Consider the following 15472-nt stretch of genomic DNA (forward strand, 5'->3'; position numbering starts at 1 on the left):
AGCCATTGTAATGCAGTGGTTTTAGTGCTGGACCGAGACTCCAGAGACTCGAGGTGCAGTTCCATCTGGCCGTGAAACTCACTGGATGACTCTGGGCCAGTCATGGACTCTCAGCCTCACCTACCTCACAGGACTGTTGTTATGACAATAATATGCAGAGGAGGAGGACCTCACAAGCTACTGTGGGTCCCTCACAAGAGGAAGACAGGCAGGATGTAACAGTAATGTAAGAGTAACAACTCCCGCCAGCCCATGGCAGTGGGGCCGATTCGCAGGAATGCTTTGGGTTGCCTCTCAGACACCTGGAGGGCACCACAGTGGGAAAGTCTGCTTTGAAGGGTCATCCGTGCCCCCCCTTTCGCAATGGATGCACGTGGGTCAAATGTGGAGAGCAAACTGCCTGCTGTACCCTCATTCCTCTCTGTGCACAGTTTCTTTTCTTTGCACAATGCTGTGACCCCCATTTTCACTTTTGTGTGTCATCAGGACTTCTGGGGGGATGGGGGGTGTCTTTTAGAGCAGAGAACATGCAGCATTTAATTTTAAAAGCGAAATTACAGTTTTTTGCCATATAGTGAGGGCTGCGTTTGAATATTACATTTACTATCCATACCTGACCCATGTTTCTGAATTGCTGCAAACTTCCCAGGCAGCATCAGCAATTAGGCAGTAGAGAAATGAGATAAAAATAAACAATGGACACCATTCACCTATGATTTTGTATTAAGAACACACTTTCAAGGGGGAAAAGTTTAAGGCCTTCTTTAGCAAACATGATGAAACTTGAGGTGGAGTTCAGAAACCAGAAATTAAGCCAAGGAAAAGCTTGGATTTTCATATTCGTGATGTCTTGGATGTTAAGCAAGATTTTAATTTGAACTGTAATGTGATTTTTTTCCAGGCTGTTGCTCAGTTTAAAGACATTCTCGGTTAATGAGCTGTGTTTGACTAAAGTAATCTATTAAATCTGCATATGTTCTGAGAGGGAAAAAGCAAACTTTGTCTTGAGACTGGGCCTACTTATTGTATAAGGCACTATGAGAGAGAAAGAGAGGAAATGAACGTTCTTCTGGTATACATATATGCCCTGCCACTCATCGCTTTGGCAAGAACTTCTCGTAAAAACAATTGCTCCATTTAAAATAAAGCAGCTGCTTTATTTTAATTGGGGGGAAATTTTCAATAGACCAAAAGGGTCGGAGGTCCAGTCCTATGCATGTTTCAGCAGGCAAAAAGTCTTGCAGTTCCCAGCAAAGCCAGATGGGGAATGCTGAAAGTTCTTTTTAAAAATGTGTTTTTTTAAGCATACCAAGGATTGAACCCTTAATCAATTAATTGAGAAATTGTGCAATCCAACCATCAGTTAACTGTGGATAGAATTACAGCATAAATGTGGTCCCACCCTTTTGAGGGCGGGGGGGTTATCTATTGTATTTCCTTCCTGACCACTTGAAAATTCCAGAAATCTATATCTGAAAAGGCTGTCAGGGATGATTTGATAGCACATAACAACAAAAAGCTTTGAAAAATATGACTGCAGTCAGGAAATCTGGTGGAGATGTTCCATTTAATACAGCGTTTAGGCTGAAACATTTTCCCTCTTTCCTAGGAGTGAGATCCTCTGAACTTAGTAGAATTTGCTTTTGATTAGGCACATATTAGACTGCAGCTTGAGTCTTCTTACCTGAAACGGACTTATGTAAGAAGCGATATCTCACTACAGTGCGTGCCCGACCTTTAGGCAGAGAGAGGAGGTACTGGCTGGTCACCACCCCACCTGGCTGCCCCTCCTCAGCTTCCCGGAAATTCTCCACCCCCAGAACATGTGCCCAAACTGACACCCACTGAACAGCCTCCCTGCCTTCAGGTGTGGTGATGAAGGAAGCTATCCCATCACTGAACGAAGATGCCACTGGACGTGCAATGGAGGAAGGGACATCACTTCGGCCTCCTCTTGGGCCTGCTCTAGAGATACCCCTGCCCCGTGCAAGAGGCTGTGGGTTGTTTTCAACCACGGGACATCCTGCAATTATCAAGAACACAACTCTACGTCATCACCCCAGCCCGGCTCAGACCCTCAGCTGATCCGGTCCTCCCCGCCGGGTCCTACACTGTAGCCTGAGCCTTCGGACTCTCCTTCCTCCCTTCCCCACCGCTCCACAGCTGGATTTCCCCACCCAGACTTTTCTTCCAAAGTCCATCCCTGATTGCAACATACAAATCCCCCGCCAGAAGGAATGGTCCTTGTCTGATAATTTCCTGGAACTTTAGTAGTAGCTATCCTCTTGTCTCTTGGGATCTTTCATTTTCTGCCTAATGTTCAGACTTTTTTCCCCTTGACTGCATTCTCCTCGCAGTCCTACACACACTTACTTAGAAGTAAACTCACGGAATGTGGTGGGGCTTAGGCTGAATTGCCAAAACTACAGGAAAGTATTAGCTAAAAAAGAAAAGGCAGCATGATTTGCATATGCATGATCTGCCAATTGATAAATACCCATAATTGGAATAGAAATGCAGTGCATCTCATCATAGTGCGGACCAGGGCAGCTCACCTGTGTGCCTACCTGGCCAGTCTGCTATTCAGGTGCCAGCTTATACTGGACATGGGATTTCTTTTTTTTAAAGGACCTGTGGCCACTTTAGGCTTACTTCTGAGTAAGTACACATAAAACAGCCTGCAAACGTTTCCATGGGTGCGTCTATTCTGCGCATTTGCTCTCGTGCGGAGAAAACAAAACGGTAAGACCGTCCGGAGACCTCGGTAGCGGATGGTATATAAACATTTTAAAGAAAGAGAGAAAGAAAACGAGGTAGCCACGGGAAGGACAGGTAGCTCGGGGACTGGATTAAAAAGAAAGGCTGTGGAAACGAAGTCCTCCCCCGGAAGCTTCCCGCTGTAACCTGCGCGCTTCGCTCCTCTAATGGTTGGCTGAAACGCACTCTGCACCTTCTCAGACGCACCCTCGTCCAACATGGAAAGCCCGGCTCTTATTAAGCCCCAGGCGAAAGGACAGCGCGGACATTCTAACGGAAAGTGTGCAAGAGAAAGAGCTAAGGGCGTCTTTCCGGAAAGGTGGGGGGGGGGGAGAAATCAGCCTGTAGCCGGGGGTGGGGTGGGGTGGGTGCGGTTGTAATGAGGGCTGTGGGGTAACCTAAATGTTCTCCTCTCCCCGTTTTTTCTCTTTCTTTTTCTGGTTTCCAAACAGTGCTTAAAAGTTTGCAATGTTGTCTTTAAAGGGCCAGCGCACCGGATGGACGCCCCTCGACTTTTTGGCCCCCTCCCGATCTTCAGGCTGACCCCGAGCCTGGGTAGCCACCCCAGTCCCGAATCCGCATTGCCGGGCAGTGAGCGATCCCGATGAGGTCAGAGGGGGGCCCAGCCCAGCTTGACGCAAGGCGCAGACCGCCTCCCTCCTCCTCCTCTCGATTCAAAACGTCCCCCCGCCAGAGATCTGCGCGGTCAGATTTGCCTGCGGCTCGCTCGGATCCTGCTCGGGCCGCTTCAGGGCTGCAGGTGAGCGGAGACCCGGGGACGGGGAGGAACCGGGGGCGGGTGGCGGACGGGGAGCCAGACTCTCCCTTGCTTTGGGAGGGGAGTGTGGGCTAGTGGGCAGACTGCGCCTTCACGGGCGCCTCGCGTTCAGTGCGGGAGCTTAACTCGCATCATGGAAAGTCAGAAGAGGAGCGTGCCCCTGAGCACATGCAGAGTGCATTTACTTCTTCCTCCATGGCGTAGATATGAATAAGTCATTGTATATCGGGGATGGTCCATCCGCTTCATCTGCATTAGTACTGTTGCGTTACAAGTGATCTTTCCGGTAGCTCTCCTTTTTATTCTCTCAAAAGGTAAGGCACCAGAGAAGCAGGACATGAATGCAGTCCTGCCGCCACACCAAGAGGGAGAGGTGCGTATATGTGGGGACTCAAGAGGACTTAGTGGAAACCTTTTGCAGCTTTAAAAGTTCCCCTTCTGGTCGTGGCAGACAAGGTGGCGAACCATGGCTTCCAGCTCTCCCCTTCGTGTTCCTTTTAATGTACACACAAGTGTCAGTTCTGAATCCTAATCCAGATTAACAGTTGTGAGCTGGAATATTTAGACTGGATCTGTTGGGGTCAAAGAATGAGTGTCTGTACTAGCCTTCACCTATACATATCCGCCAGATGTTTTGGGCGACAACTCCAAGTATCTCTGGCTATTGGAGAAGCCTGTTGGGCCTGATGGGAGTTGAAGTCCAAAACATCTGGGCTGGTGTACACAGAGCTCATATAGGCAAAAACTGCATTTGTTTATTTTAGCAACAGAGGTGGTAAAACATGAGATATGAATGAAAAACAGTTGTGACTCTTGACTGTCACTGCCAGTGTGCAGAAGGGAGGAGCGTCTAGTGGTTAGTGCAATAGAGAGGATGGGAAATCCTAGAATAGCCTGTGTGTGTGTGTGTGTGTGTGTGTGTGTGTGTGAGAGAGAGAGAGAGAGAGAGAGAGAGAGAGAGAGAGAGAGAGGATAGCTCAGTGGTGGAGCACCTGCTTTGTATGCAGGCAGTCACAGGTTCAGTCCAGGTGGGGCTAGAAACCCACTGGAGAATCTGGAGCAGCGCTGCCAGATCAGAATGTCCCACTCCACAGAGGGCAGGATCCCGTGTTCCCCCCTGGCACCAACAGGCATGTTTTCAACCTGTGGCACATCACTGTGTCTGGCCTGCACCACTGCCAGGGTTGATTATAGCTAGTTGCCCAAAGCCCAGCCAACTGCACACCAGACTAACAACACTGACAGGGAAGCTGCCATGCCCAGCCCGGGGTCCCAGGTCATCCGGCAGGTTCACTGACTGCGGCAGCCACGGACAGTCTGGCTTGTCAGTGGAACGCTCTTCCCAAGGAGATTCGCCTGGCACCTTCTTAGGCTCTTTTCAATGCCAAGCAAAGACCTACCTTAGAAAAAGAATTTTAATAGTTGATGCCACTAAACCTCTGTTTTGTATTTTATCTGTATTTTATCTGCATCATATTTTTAATTGTTGTAATTGGTCTTACTATGGTGTTTGTCCTATGACTGTGAGCCTCCCAGAGGTGCCATGGCACAATAGGCGGCATACAAATGTTTTAAATAAATAGATAGTCAGATAGATCAGTAATAGGGTGAAGTTGCAGCAATCCACCTGCCTGAGCTACGGTTCTTCCTATAGAACTGCCTCTCTAACTTCCAGGTGTGCATGCAGGTTGGGCAGGGTGGCTGCAGGGGAGGAAAGAGTCGTGCCTCCTAAATCCAGCCTTGGCATACTTTACAACAATACTGGAAGAGATAAGCTTGCGCTATGAACTGAGTGTTGCAGCGCAGAAGCTGAGGCTGAGCACACTTGCCCAAGGACACCTTCCGTGTTTGTAGTCGAGTCGCGATTGGACGGCAGCGCTCTTGCACAATATGGTGTATCATAAATAGTTACCATGGACTTCAGCCACAACACGGTGGCTTTACAAAAATCTGCTTCCACTTTGCTGATTCTTCAGACCCCAGACAAATGTGCTTGACACCCACACAATCAAGTGTACTTTCCATGTGCCTTGTTCAGCTTTTTGGCAGTGTTGCTTTGTGATGGTTAGCAACAGGAGGGGTAGGAGCAGTAGGGACAGTGGTTAGAGATGAAAGGGGAGCTAACCCATTCTCTTTTGACTGTTTGCTGGGGAAGATAGATGGCTGTCCTTCACTCAGTACCGCACCTGACTTCAGGGTGGCGCGTTGGGCCCGTGGGCTTAGCCGCCTTGCCTTGAGGTCCCGTGCCTGGCCCACTCTCTACGGTTGCAGCTTTGAAGTGGAAGCTGCCAGGTGGAAAGAGCTTTTGGTGCTCTGCAGCAGAACAGACGAGTGGAGGAAATAGGAGATTCTTGTTCCAGTCGTTGAGGGGTGTGTAGTAATAGCACATACCATGTCAAGCACTTTTGTCATTTATTTATTCAATGACCCATTCGTGCCAATTCCTATATTTTTTGAAAACGCCCCTCCTTTGGCCTTGGTAACAATTTTTATAGCTTTACTCTGAGCCCCTGCCAGACGGTTAGTTTGACATTCCTTCAAAGCAGAGAGATGTTGTGCAAAGTCTTGATTCTGGGAGCAGCAGTCACACTCCTCTGGAGCCATCAGCTCTGCTGCCCTTTTCCTGAGGACAGCCCTGAGAGATTGTTGCCTCTCAGCCGGTGTTACTGGGCTTTACTCTGAACCACAGCAGAGCCCTGGACCCATAGAGGTTCCTTTGCGGTAGGTGGCATGGCGGTTGGAGGGTTGACTGGGACTCTGAAGGTCCTAGTCCCACGGCCCACTGGGCTATGCAGTTCACTATATGTCTTTGGGTCAGTCGCTGACTCCCAGCCTAGCTACCTCACTGGGGTTTTGTAGGGGTCAAATGCAGAAGAAGATGGTGTAAGCTACCTTCAGCTCTCACTGTGCCTTACCTAGGCACTGCACTCAAATTCTGAGCCCTTCATCTGAGAACTGCAGCTGAGGGAAGCTCAGAAGTTGGCAACACAGAGGAGGGCCTTCCCAGTGGAAGCCCCTAAGCAGGGAAGGATCATCCCATTGAGGCCTGCATGGTGCCAATTCTGCTCTCCTTTTGGCACCAGATTAAGACTGCCCTTTGTGTTGAGGCATTTAATGGCTTTGAAGTGACATACGCTGGATCATGGAGAAAGCTAGAGAGTTCCAGAAAAACATCTCCTTCTGCTTCATTGACTATGCTAAAGCCTTTGATTGTGTGGATCACAGCAAATTGTAGCGAGTTCTTAAAGAAGGGGGAGTACCAGACCATCTTATTTGTCTCTTGAGAAACCTGTACGCGGGTCAAGAAGCAACAGTGAGAACTGGACATGGAACCACTGATTGGTTCAAAATTGAGAAAGGAGTTTGGCAAGGCTGTATACTGTCGCCCTGCCTATTTAACTTATATGCAGAGCACATCATGAGAAAGGCAGGGCTAGGTTAATCACAAATTGAAATTAAGATTGCCAGGAGAAATATCAACAGCCTCAGATATGCAGATGATACCACTCTAATGGTAGAAAGTGAAGAGGAACTAAAGAGCCTCTTGAGGCAGGTGAAAGAGGAGAGCACAAAAGTTGGCTTGAAACTCAACATTAAGAAAACTAAGATCATGGCATCTGATCCTATCACTTCCTGGCAAATAGGTGGGGACGAAATGGAGGTAGTGACAGATTTTATTTTCTTGGGCTCCAAGATCACCGCAGATGTGACTGCAGTCAAGAAATTAAAAGAGGCTTGCTCCTGGGGAGGAAAACTATGGCAAATCTATTTTATTTATTATTTTTTATTATTATTTATATCCTGCCTTTTTCCTACAAAGGGCTCAAGGCAGCTAGACAGCATACTAAAAAGCAGAGACATAACCCTGCCAACAAAAGTTCATATAGTCAAGGCTATGGTTTTCCCAGTTGGCTGTGAAAGCTGGACCATAAGGAAGGCTGAGTGCCAAAGAATTGAGGCCTTAGAATTGTGGTGCTGGAGGAGACTCCTGCCAGTCCCTTGGACTGCAAGGAGATCAAACCAGTCAGTCTTAGAGGAGATCAACCCTGACTGCTCTTTAGAAGGCCAGATGCTGAAGATGAAACTCAAACACTTTGGCCACCTAATGAGAACAAAGGACTCCCCGGACAAGAGCCTAATGCTGGGAACAATAGATGGCAAAAGAAGAAGGGGACAGCAGAGGATGAGGTGGCTGGATGGAGTCACTGAAGCAGTTGGTGTGAGCTTGAGTGGACTCCGCGGGATGGTGGAGGACAGGATGGCCTGGAGGGATGTTGTCCATGGGGTTGCGATGAGTTGGACACGACTTTGCGACTAAAAACAACAAGTGGCATATGGAGGACTTCTGTTTGCTATGTATTTTTCCCCTTTTCACAGGTCTAGTTGTACTAAATTGGCTTTAGTTGTTTGAGTTGTTTTAAATTTTGCGTTGCAATATAATGCTTTTATTGTCTTTGTTTGTGCATTGCATTTTATTGCACTGCACAGGGTTGGGGATGACCACCCAGAAAGCTTCAGCTATGAGGCAGTATAGAAATTGAATAAATAATAGTAATAAATAACATAAATGTAGACATTCACACATTAGAACTGTCTCTGGGCTTCCAAGGCAGTGCATCTTCCTCATTTGCAGATCCTACCCACAGACGCCAGAAGTCCAGTGTGAGTAAGATCAGAGAATCACAGAATAGTAGAGTTGGAAGGGGCCAGGAAGGCCCTCGAGTCCAACCGCTGCTGTTGCAGGACATCAGTGCCGGTGGACAGAAGAGAAGGCAACGTCTCCTGTGGGACTATGTCCAAGCGTAGGGCACGAGGGGACAAAATAGCCAATGCACTTGCGAGAAGTCTTTGAGTCTCTGCCCCAGCACGGGCACGTGAGCTCCTGAAGCCCTTTAGAGGAGTTGGCACACACCTCTTGAAATCCCCAAGCTGCCTCACCCAGTGCAGAAGGGACATTTCTTCCTCACAGGCCTTCCCGCCCTTGAAATGCACAGGTGGGGCCCTGTGCTCCGCTTCTCTGTGGGAACAGCAGGGAAAGTGACCGAGCCCAGTCAGGCGCCATGCATCGCGGCGCGGCCTGCAGGGAATGAAGCTGAATAGGTTCCTGAAGAAGAGCTGCACCCAGTGGATCTGGGCTTGCACCTAAGGTTGCTGAATGACTTGATCTCTGTGAAAGATGCGAATTGAGGGAAATGTCCCTAAACGTCCCTTTGAATCATTTATTCTACCTCTGCTCATGCCGTGCTTAGAGTGCTGGACTGAGATTCAGGAGGTCTGGGCTCCAGTCCTTAGCTGCCCATAAGCATGAGGACAACTTTGAGGTCGTAACTCTCAAAGCCTAACCTACCTCACAAAATTGTTGTGAAGAAACTGGAGAAGAGGAGAATTGGATACGCTGCCTTGGGTTTCCTGCGGGGAAGATGGCAGGATACAAATACCATGGGATAAAAATGGGGATAATGGTGATAAAGCCATGCAAAGCACCAAAAAGCAATGCAGGCATTCAGGCTCCTCGATCGTGGGCATTCTGTGTCAGCGATCGTGCTGGCTTCTGAGAGTTTACCGAGCATTGTTCATGCTGTTCTAGCTTATTCCTGTTCATCAGGACCAGGAACTTGGTTTGTTGTCTTATTAAGAAAATACTTTATTGCAGTACTGGGCACAATTTTTGCAATTCTCATCTACTCACTGGCCTGTTGAGAACTGCAGAATCAGTACCCTTGGAAGCGACCTTCCTTGCTCACTTTCCTGGCTCTTCTTTCCAGGGATGGATGCAGCTAAAGCCCCCAAGGTCTTGGTCTCCACTGGACGGCGCATACTTACCATCGGCTTTGCCTTGCTCATCCTGTCGGTGCTGGCATGGGCCTATATCACGGGTGTGCAGCTGGCTGCCGACAAGTACCACATCATGGCCTTCGGTCTCTACGGAGCCTTCCTCGCCTCGCATCTCGTCATCCAGAGCTTCTTCGCCTTCCTGGAGCACAAAAAGATGAGGAGGGACTCGCTCACTTGCAGCTACACCAAGACGGTGGCTCTCACCATCTCTGCCTATCAGGAGGACCCGGCCTACCTCCGTGAGTGCCTGCAGTCGGTCAAGGGGACCTTGTACCCCCCGGAAAAGCTGCGGGTGATCATGGTCATTGATGGCAACAGCCCAGAGGACAAATACATGATGGACATGTTCCAGGAGGTCTTTGCCGGAGAGGATGTGGGCACCTACATTTGGGAGAACAACTACCATCACCAGCCTCAGCTGGATGTGGATGAAGGTGACAGCGGCTACCAAGCCGGGGATGAGCCGTCTGACTACAGCGAGATAGATATGGAGGACCCTGGGCAGCTGGCTGTGGAGGAGCTGATCCGGACTAAGAGATGCGTCTGCATCATGCAGAAATGGGGTGGGAAGAGGGAAGTCATGTACACGGCTTTCAAGGCCCTGGGGAACTCTGTGGACTATGTCCAGGTAAGGGCCTGTGTCCTTGTGGTCTGGTCTGCCTGTGTTGTCTTAGCTACTTCTCTGTCACACGCAGCTTTTCCTCTGAGCAGTTCGAGGCGACATCCATGGTGCCGTTCCACACCACTTCAGTGCTCCTCTGCCTTTCTCCTAGCAGCACTTGCCTTTGTCCTTTTCGGCCTCTGTTTCCAGATTGGTTTCCAGTTTGCTAAGGCACTCTTTAAAAAGGAAGCAAGACAGTCAGAGCCTAAGAAAGTCTCGGCTGGGTTGCTGTGCTGTGAAAGTGAAGGCTACAGGACACTGCGGTCTTCTTGCGGGGATGGGGGGTTTGCAGCCTCCAAAAACAGCCTTCCCCAGCCTGATGTCCTCCAAATGTTGGGGATGCTGGAAGTTGTATTCCAGCACATGTGGTTGGGGAAGGCTACTGTAGATACTCTTGGGCTGGGAGTCCCATCATCCTTAATCGTTTGGCTGTGTTGACTGAGATTGGTGGGAGTTGGAATCCAAGACTATCCAGAGGGCCACATGTTCCCCAAAAGCATCTTGTTGGATGCAGAAATGGCTGCAGTTTTACTTCTCTGCATGCAGAATATTTACTTTGTGCACACACTAGCAAACCTTAGGAGATACAATCATGAATCATGATTACTGAGCTACCTATAAAAGTTTGCTTTCTCTAAGAATGCATCACCTGTCAGCCCGAGCTGTTATGGCCAATGCTCAGGAATGCTGGGAGTTGTAGCCCGAAACATCTGGAGTGCCCCCAGCGGTGGAAGGGCTGGCCTGCCAAGGCCATGGGCAAACTGAGTTCCGTATTCAGTCTCTCTATTCAACCTTCCATCACCATTGCACGAAAGTCACATTCCTCCTCACATGTTGCTCTTTGCACAGCTGGACATCGATCGTTCCATCTTATGCACAAAGCAAGCGAGTAGAGAAATTATGGTTTACTTCACGCCAGCTGATGAGTAGCACATGCTGAGGCAGCGCTTGAGCACGGTGGTCTGGTGCACACGCTTCCGGCTCTTCCTCTATTGAACCACACTTGCCAAAGATGGAAATGTGCTTTGTTTTAATAAGGGGTCCTTTAAATATTCCCTGGTTTTGCCACTGGTTCATTTGGCATGTACTTCTCACTGCGTTATAGTTTGTGACTAGTGGTCCCTATGTGAATAGAAACCCCTGGGGAGCATTGTGGTTTTGGCAGAGCTGTGAAAAGCCATAAAAAACTTCAAGTGCATTGCACGCTATACAAGTCATTGCTCGGTGTTGCATTTATCCAGCAATGACTGTGCAAGTGTGAACTAGCCCTCGGAAGCAAGAATTCAGTTGCTGATTCCCCCTTGCCCTGTAATCACGATTCCCTTCTGGGGAAGTTCTGGGGTAAAAGGCTGCTTCCTCATTCTAAATCTCTCGGCCTCTCCCAGGTTTGCGACTCAGACACCAAGCTGGAGCCCCAGGCCACTCTGGAACTGGTGAAGGTGCTGGAGTCGAACGAGCGCTACGGGGCCGTTGGGGGGGACGTGCGGATCCTCAACCTCTCCGATTCCTACATCAGCTTCATGAGCAGCCTGCGCTACTGGATGGCCTTCAACATTGAACGCGCCTGCCAGTCTTACTTCGATTGTGTCTCCTGCATCAGCGGGCCCCTGGGTAAGGCTCCCCGCAGCCCTACCTCCCTTCTCAGAAGAGGAAGCGCAGGCTTCTCAGTGAGGGCTGGCGGGTTCGGTCCGGTCGTTTCCCACCCATCTAACCGCATTCTTCCCCTTGCTGACTCCTGCAGGCCTGTATCGGAATGACCTCCTGCAGCAGTTCCTCGAGTCCTGGTACAACCAGAAGTTCCTGGGGACGCACTGTACCTTTGGGGATGACAGGCACCTCACCAACAGGATGCTAAGCATCGGCTATGCCACCAAGTAAGAACGCCTGGGTGCTGGAGCTCTGGGGGACGGAGGCGAGGAGGAGTGCGGCAGGCAGATTGACGGGCCAAGGTGCAGGGCCGTGGATGTGCGGAAGGTCGCTCTCCAGGTGCACTGACCGTCAGGCCCAGCAGCCCTAACCATTGGCCGTTGCTGCCGATGGCTTCTGGGGGCTGCAGCCCTCAAACCTGGATCTCGTGGAGGGGATTTCAAACTTGGGCTGGGAAGGCCTAGAGCTTTTCTACATGAGGAGGTTCATTGGCGCTCTCTACTCGCACTTTCAGTGCAGCATTAAGAACTGAGCATCCGCGAGAAAGATCCCTTTCTTGTTTTTGCACTACTTAAATTCTAGGAGGCACTGTGGTACAGTGGGAAAGCACAGCTAAAGAAAAGGAAATGGCATTTTCTTTCACTTTCTCAATTAAATATTCAAATTGAACTGCTCTAAGAAAAACGGAAAGGAAATGATGATTAGTACAGAAGCAAAACTAGCACAAGGTTATTTAAAGAACCCGTAAACAGCCTTCAGAAGGGGATGAGACGTGCATGATAAATGCCTCATGTAGAAAAGCCTGTAGGACCAAATCTCCATTCTTCTCTGGGCAAATGAGTGGCTGACTGGGGCATGCTGGGAGTTGTAGGCCTTTAAATATGCATAGGACTGAGCCCCACTGCTATATTTTCTCTCATTTTAAACCTCCCAATGCCGGCAGTTCCCTGAATGGAGCACTCTGCATTAAAAACAAAAAGGCATGAAAACAAAACTCCAGCCAAGAGTAAAAGAGAGAAAACTGGCAGCAAAGAATTAAAGCAGCCCAGCCCAGCCCATCTGCAGCCCTCATCTCCTTTCCTCACTGCCACGGCCGATACTGTGAAAAACCAGCGGTAACCCCATGAGGGTGAATATTGCCATTCTCTGAGGCTGGGGGACTCTGATCCCCCCCGCCCCGTGGCTGCAGTCTCCCTGCCAGGGCCCCCTTGTCAAAATACACCTCCCTCCCTCCCTCCCTCCCTCCCTCCCTCCCTCCAAGCTGGTACCCTCCATCCTTTTGGATTCCAACTCTAGTGAGCCACGACAGGGGACATGAGGCTGAAAGCAGGTGCACTTCAGGTCCTCCTAGAATTAACTTTTGCTCCTCCTCCTCCTCCCTTCCCCTCGGCCAGGTACACCGCCCGTTCCCGCTGCTACTCCGAGACCCCGGCCTTGTTTCTGCGGTGGCTGGCACAGCAGACCCGCTGGACCAAATCCTACTTCCGCGAGTGGCTCTACAACGCCCTCTGGTGGCACCGGCACCACCTGTGGATGACCTACGAGTCCGTGGTGTCCGGAATCTTCCCCTTCTTTGTCACCGCCACCGTCCTGCGGCTCTTTTACGGGGGGAACCTCTGGGACGTGCTGTGGGTGCTGCTGTGCGTGCAGCTCGTGGCCTGTGTGAAGGCTCTTTACGCCTGCTGGCTGCGCAGGAACCCCGTCATGATCTTCATGTCGCTCTACGCCGTGCTCTACATGGGTGGCCTGCTCCCAGCCAAGTACTTCGCCATCGCGACCATGAACAAGAGCAGCTGGGGCACTTCAGGCCGGAAGAAAATGGTGGGGAACTACATCCCGCTGCTGCCCCTTTCCATCTGGGGCTTGCTCCTCTTGGGTGGCCTGATCTACACCATCTGTCTGGAAGCCCTGGCCGACTGGACCACCGAGGCCAAGCAGACTGAAATCTGGTACCTGCTCATTGGCTCGGCCATTTATCTGGGCTACTGGACATTCATGATCATGCTTTACTGGGTGTGGGTACGGAGGTGCTGCCGGAAGCGAGCCAATTTCTACAGTATTCAGGTGTGAACCGGGCCAAGGGAAAGGACTATGCGTCCTGCAACCTATGAGGCAGAATGCCAGGCCACGAGGAGCTAGGAACTGGGACACTCTGGGTTGTTGTACAAGTCGTAGGAGCAAAGAACAGCCTAGCAGGAGTTTCTGCAGGACAAGAAGTGGGAGATCACGGCTCTGGGTGACGGCCCTGTGTCTTTCCTTCTTCTCTTCCTGTTTCTTTTTCTTTCTTCCCTCCACAAGGTGGCTCACCCATCAGGTAGAGACTCCCTGAAGTTCCCTTCTAGAACCCAGGGCATGGTGATGTTTCAAAAGCCCGAAGGTGCCTGTATCTCAGGGAGAGTATTTGTTTTATCCAACAAGATGTGAGAGGCTACAAGTTGCCCCTCTTCTCCTGCTTCAGCTGGTCTTTTTCCAGTTCTCAGAAATAATCCTGAGAACAGCTCAGTTCATTTGTTAGTGCTGAGTTTTTACCTTCAAGAGTACCTGTGCATCTGCCTTCTTCTCTTCAAAATGCAGCCACCTCTGGGCTGGGGCAGCTGGGTTCTGCTTTGACACAGGGATCTGCTTTGCACGGGAAACAGTCTCATTGCACTGAATCGCCACTGCAGCTCTGAGTCGAGATGCAGCAGCTGCTGAACAGGGACTCGGGACACGGTGGGTTTGGCCTGTTTGCTGCTGTTGAAGTTTGCTGGTCTGTTGCAGCAGGCAGCAGGCTGGAATTCACCAAGAAAAGAGGAAAGAAGCCCCCTCACCTTTGTGGAACTGGAGATCAGATGTCCACCTGTGAATTCTGCACAATTAAAGGATTTGGTTTTTTTCCCCTGGGGGGAAAGAGAGGGGAAACCCCCTTAACACTCTTCTTATCTTAAGGACACTTGATTACAAAAGCAAAAAAGGTTTACAGTTGTTCAACAGAAGCTGGAAATATCCACCTTGATGTTTACTCTTTTTCTCAACCCGGAAAGGAAATTGACACTGTTGTTCAGTGGAGGGTTCAATTCGCCCCCTCATCACCTCACAATTTTTTTGTCACAATATTGACTGTCTTGCAGTAAAGGACTTGATGTTATTTATTTGCCTTATTTTAATAACAGACCAAGGGCTATTTAATGACATTTTTATATAGAAGGAATCAAATGAGGATTTTAGAATAAATAAATAAATAAATGATATGAAATAAAACATTATTTATTTTGAAAACTTTTCCTTGGTGTGTTTTATTTTTATTTATTTCACTTTTTCAAACTGCAGCAGCACATGTTGCTATACAAGAGCAAAAGGGCTTAGCCTTTGTGTTCAAAGTACATCCTGCGTAAAGTAAGCAAGAATTCTGAGACAGGAGGGTGGGGCTGAAGCTTAAAACCCACTGGTGGGTTTATGGCCGAGATTGGATGGAAGCCAAGATGCCAGGGTTCATCGTTACCCACCCCCTCAGCCACTACCCTTTCCCAGCTCTTCTGCTTAAAAATGAAAATTGACAACAAATTCAAGTGGGGATGGGGAATCTCGCCGTGGGAAGCACACCTGATCTTTTAAGGCTCCTTAGGCAGTTGACCTCTTCTCCCGGGCCCACTCGTTTTCCCACCCATAATCACCTTGCGGCTTCCTGCTCCCCCCCTGCTCCCCCTCCCCCCTGCTAAAGGGTTGACATGCCTCTGGTAAAGCTTAGGACTTTTCTACACTTAATTGGCTATTATTATTATTATTATTATTATTATTATTATTATTATTATTAT

At 49.5% G+C, this 15472-nt stretch overlaps 1 protein-coding gene across 1 annotated transcript; it reads left to right on the plus strand.

The window, feature by feature from the left end:
• The first annotated feature begins 3463 nt into the window (after positions 1-3463).
• HAS1 (hyaluronan synthase 1) lies at positions 3464-14939 on the plus strand. The gene is made up of 5 exons (XM_044418812.1): positions 3464-3517; positions 9301-9998; positions 11417-11642; positions 11773-11905; positions 13073-14939. Exons 2-5 carry the CDS (start codon positions 9303-9305, stop codon positions 13746-13748), a joined length of 1731 nt encoding a protein of 576 aa, XP_044274747.1. The 5' UTR covers positions 3464-3517; positions 9301-9302; the 3' UTR covers positions 13749-14939.
• The last annotated feature ends 533 nt before the right edge of the window (positions 14940-15472 follow it).

Source organism: Varanus komodoensis, unplaced genomic scaffold (genome assembly GCF_004798865.1).
Source record: "Varanus komodoensis strain SLA01 unplaced genomic scaffold, ASM479886v1 scaffold93, whole genome shotgun sequence".
Taxonomy (NCBI): Eukaryota; Metazoa; Chordata; class Lepidosauria; order Squamata; family Varanidae; genus Varanus; species Varanus komodoensis.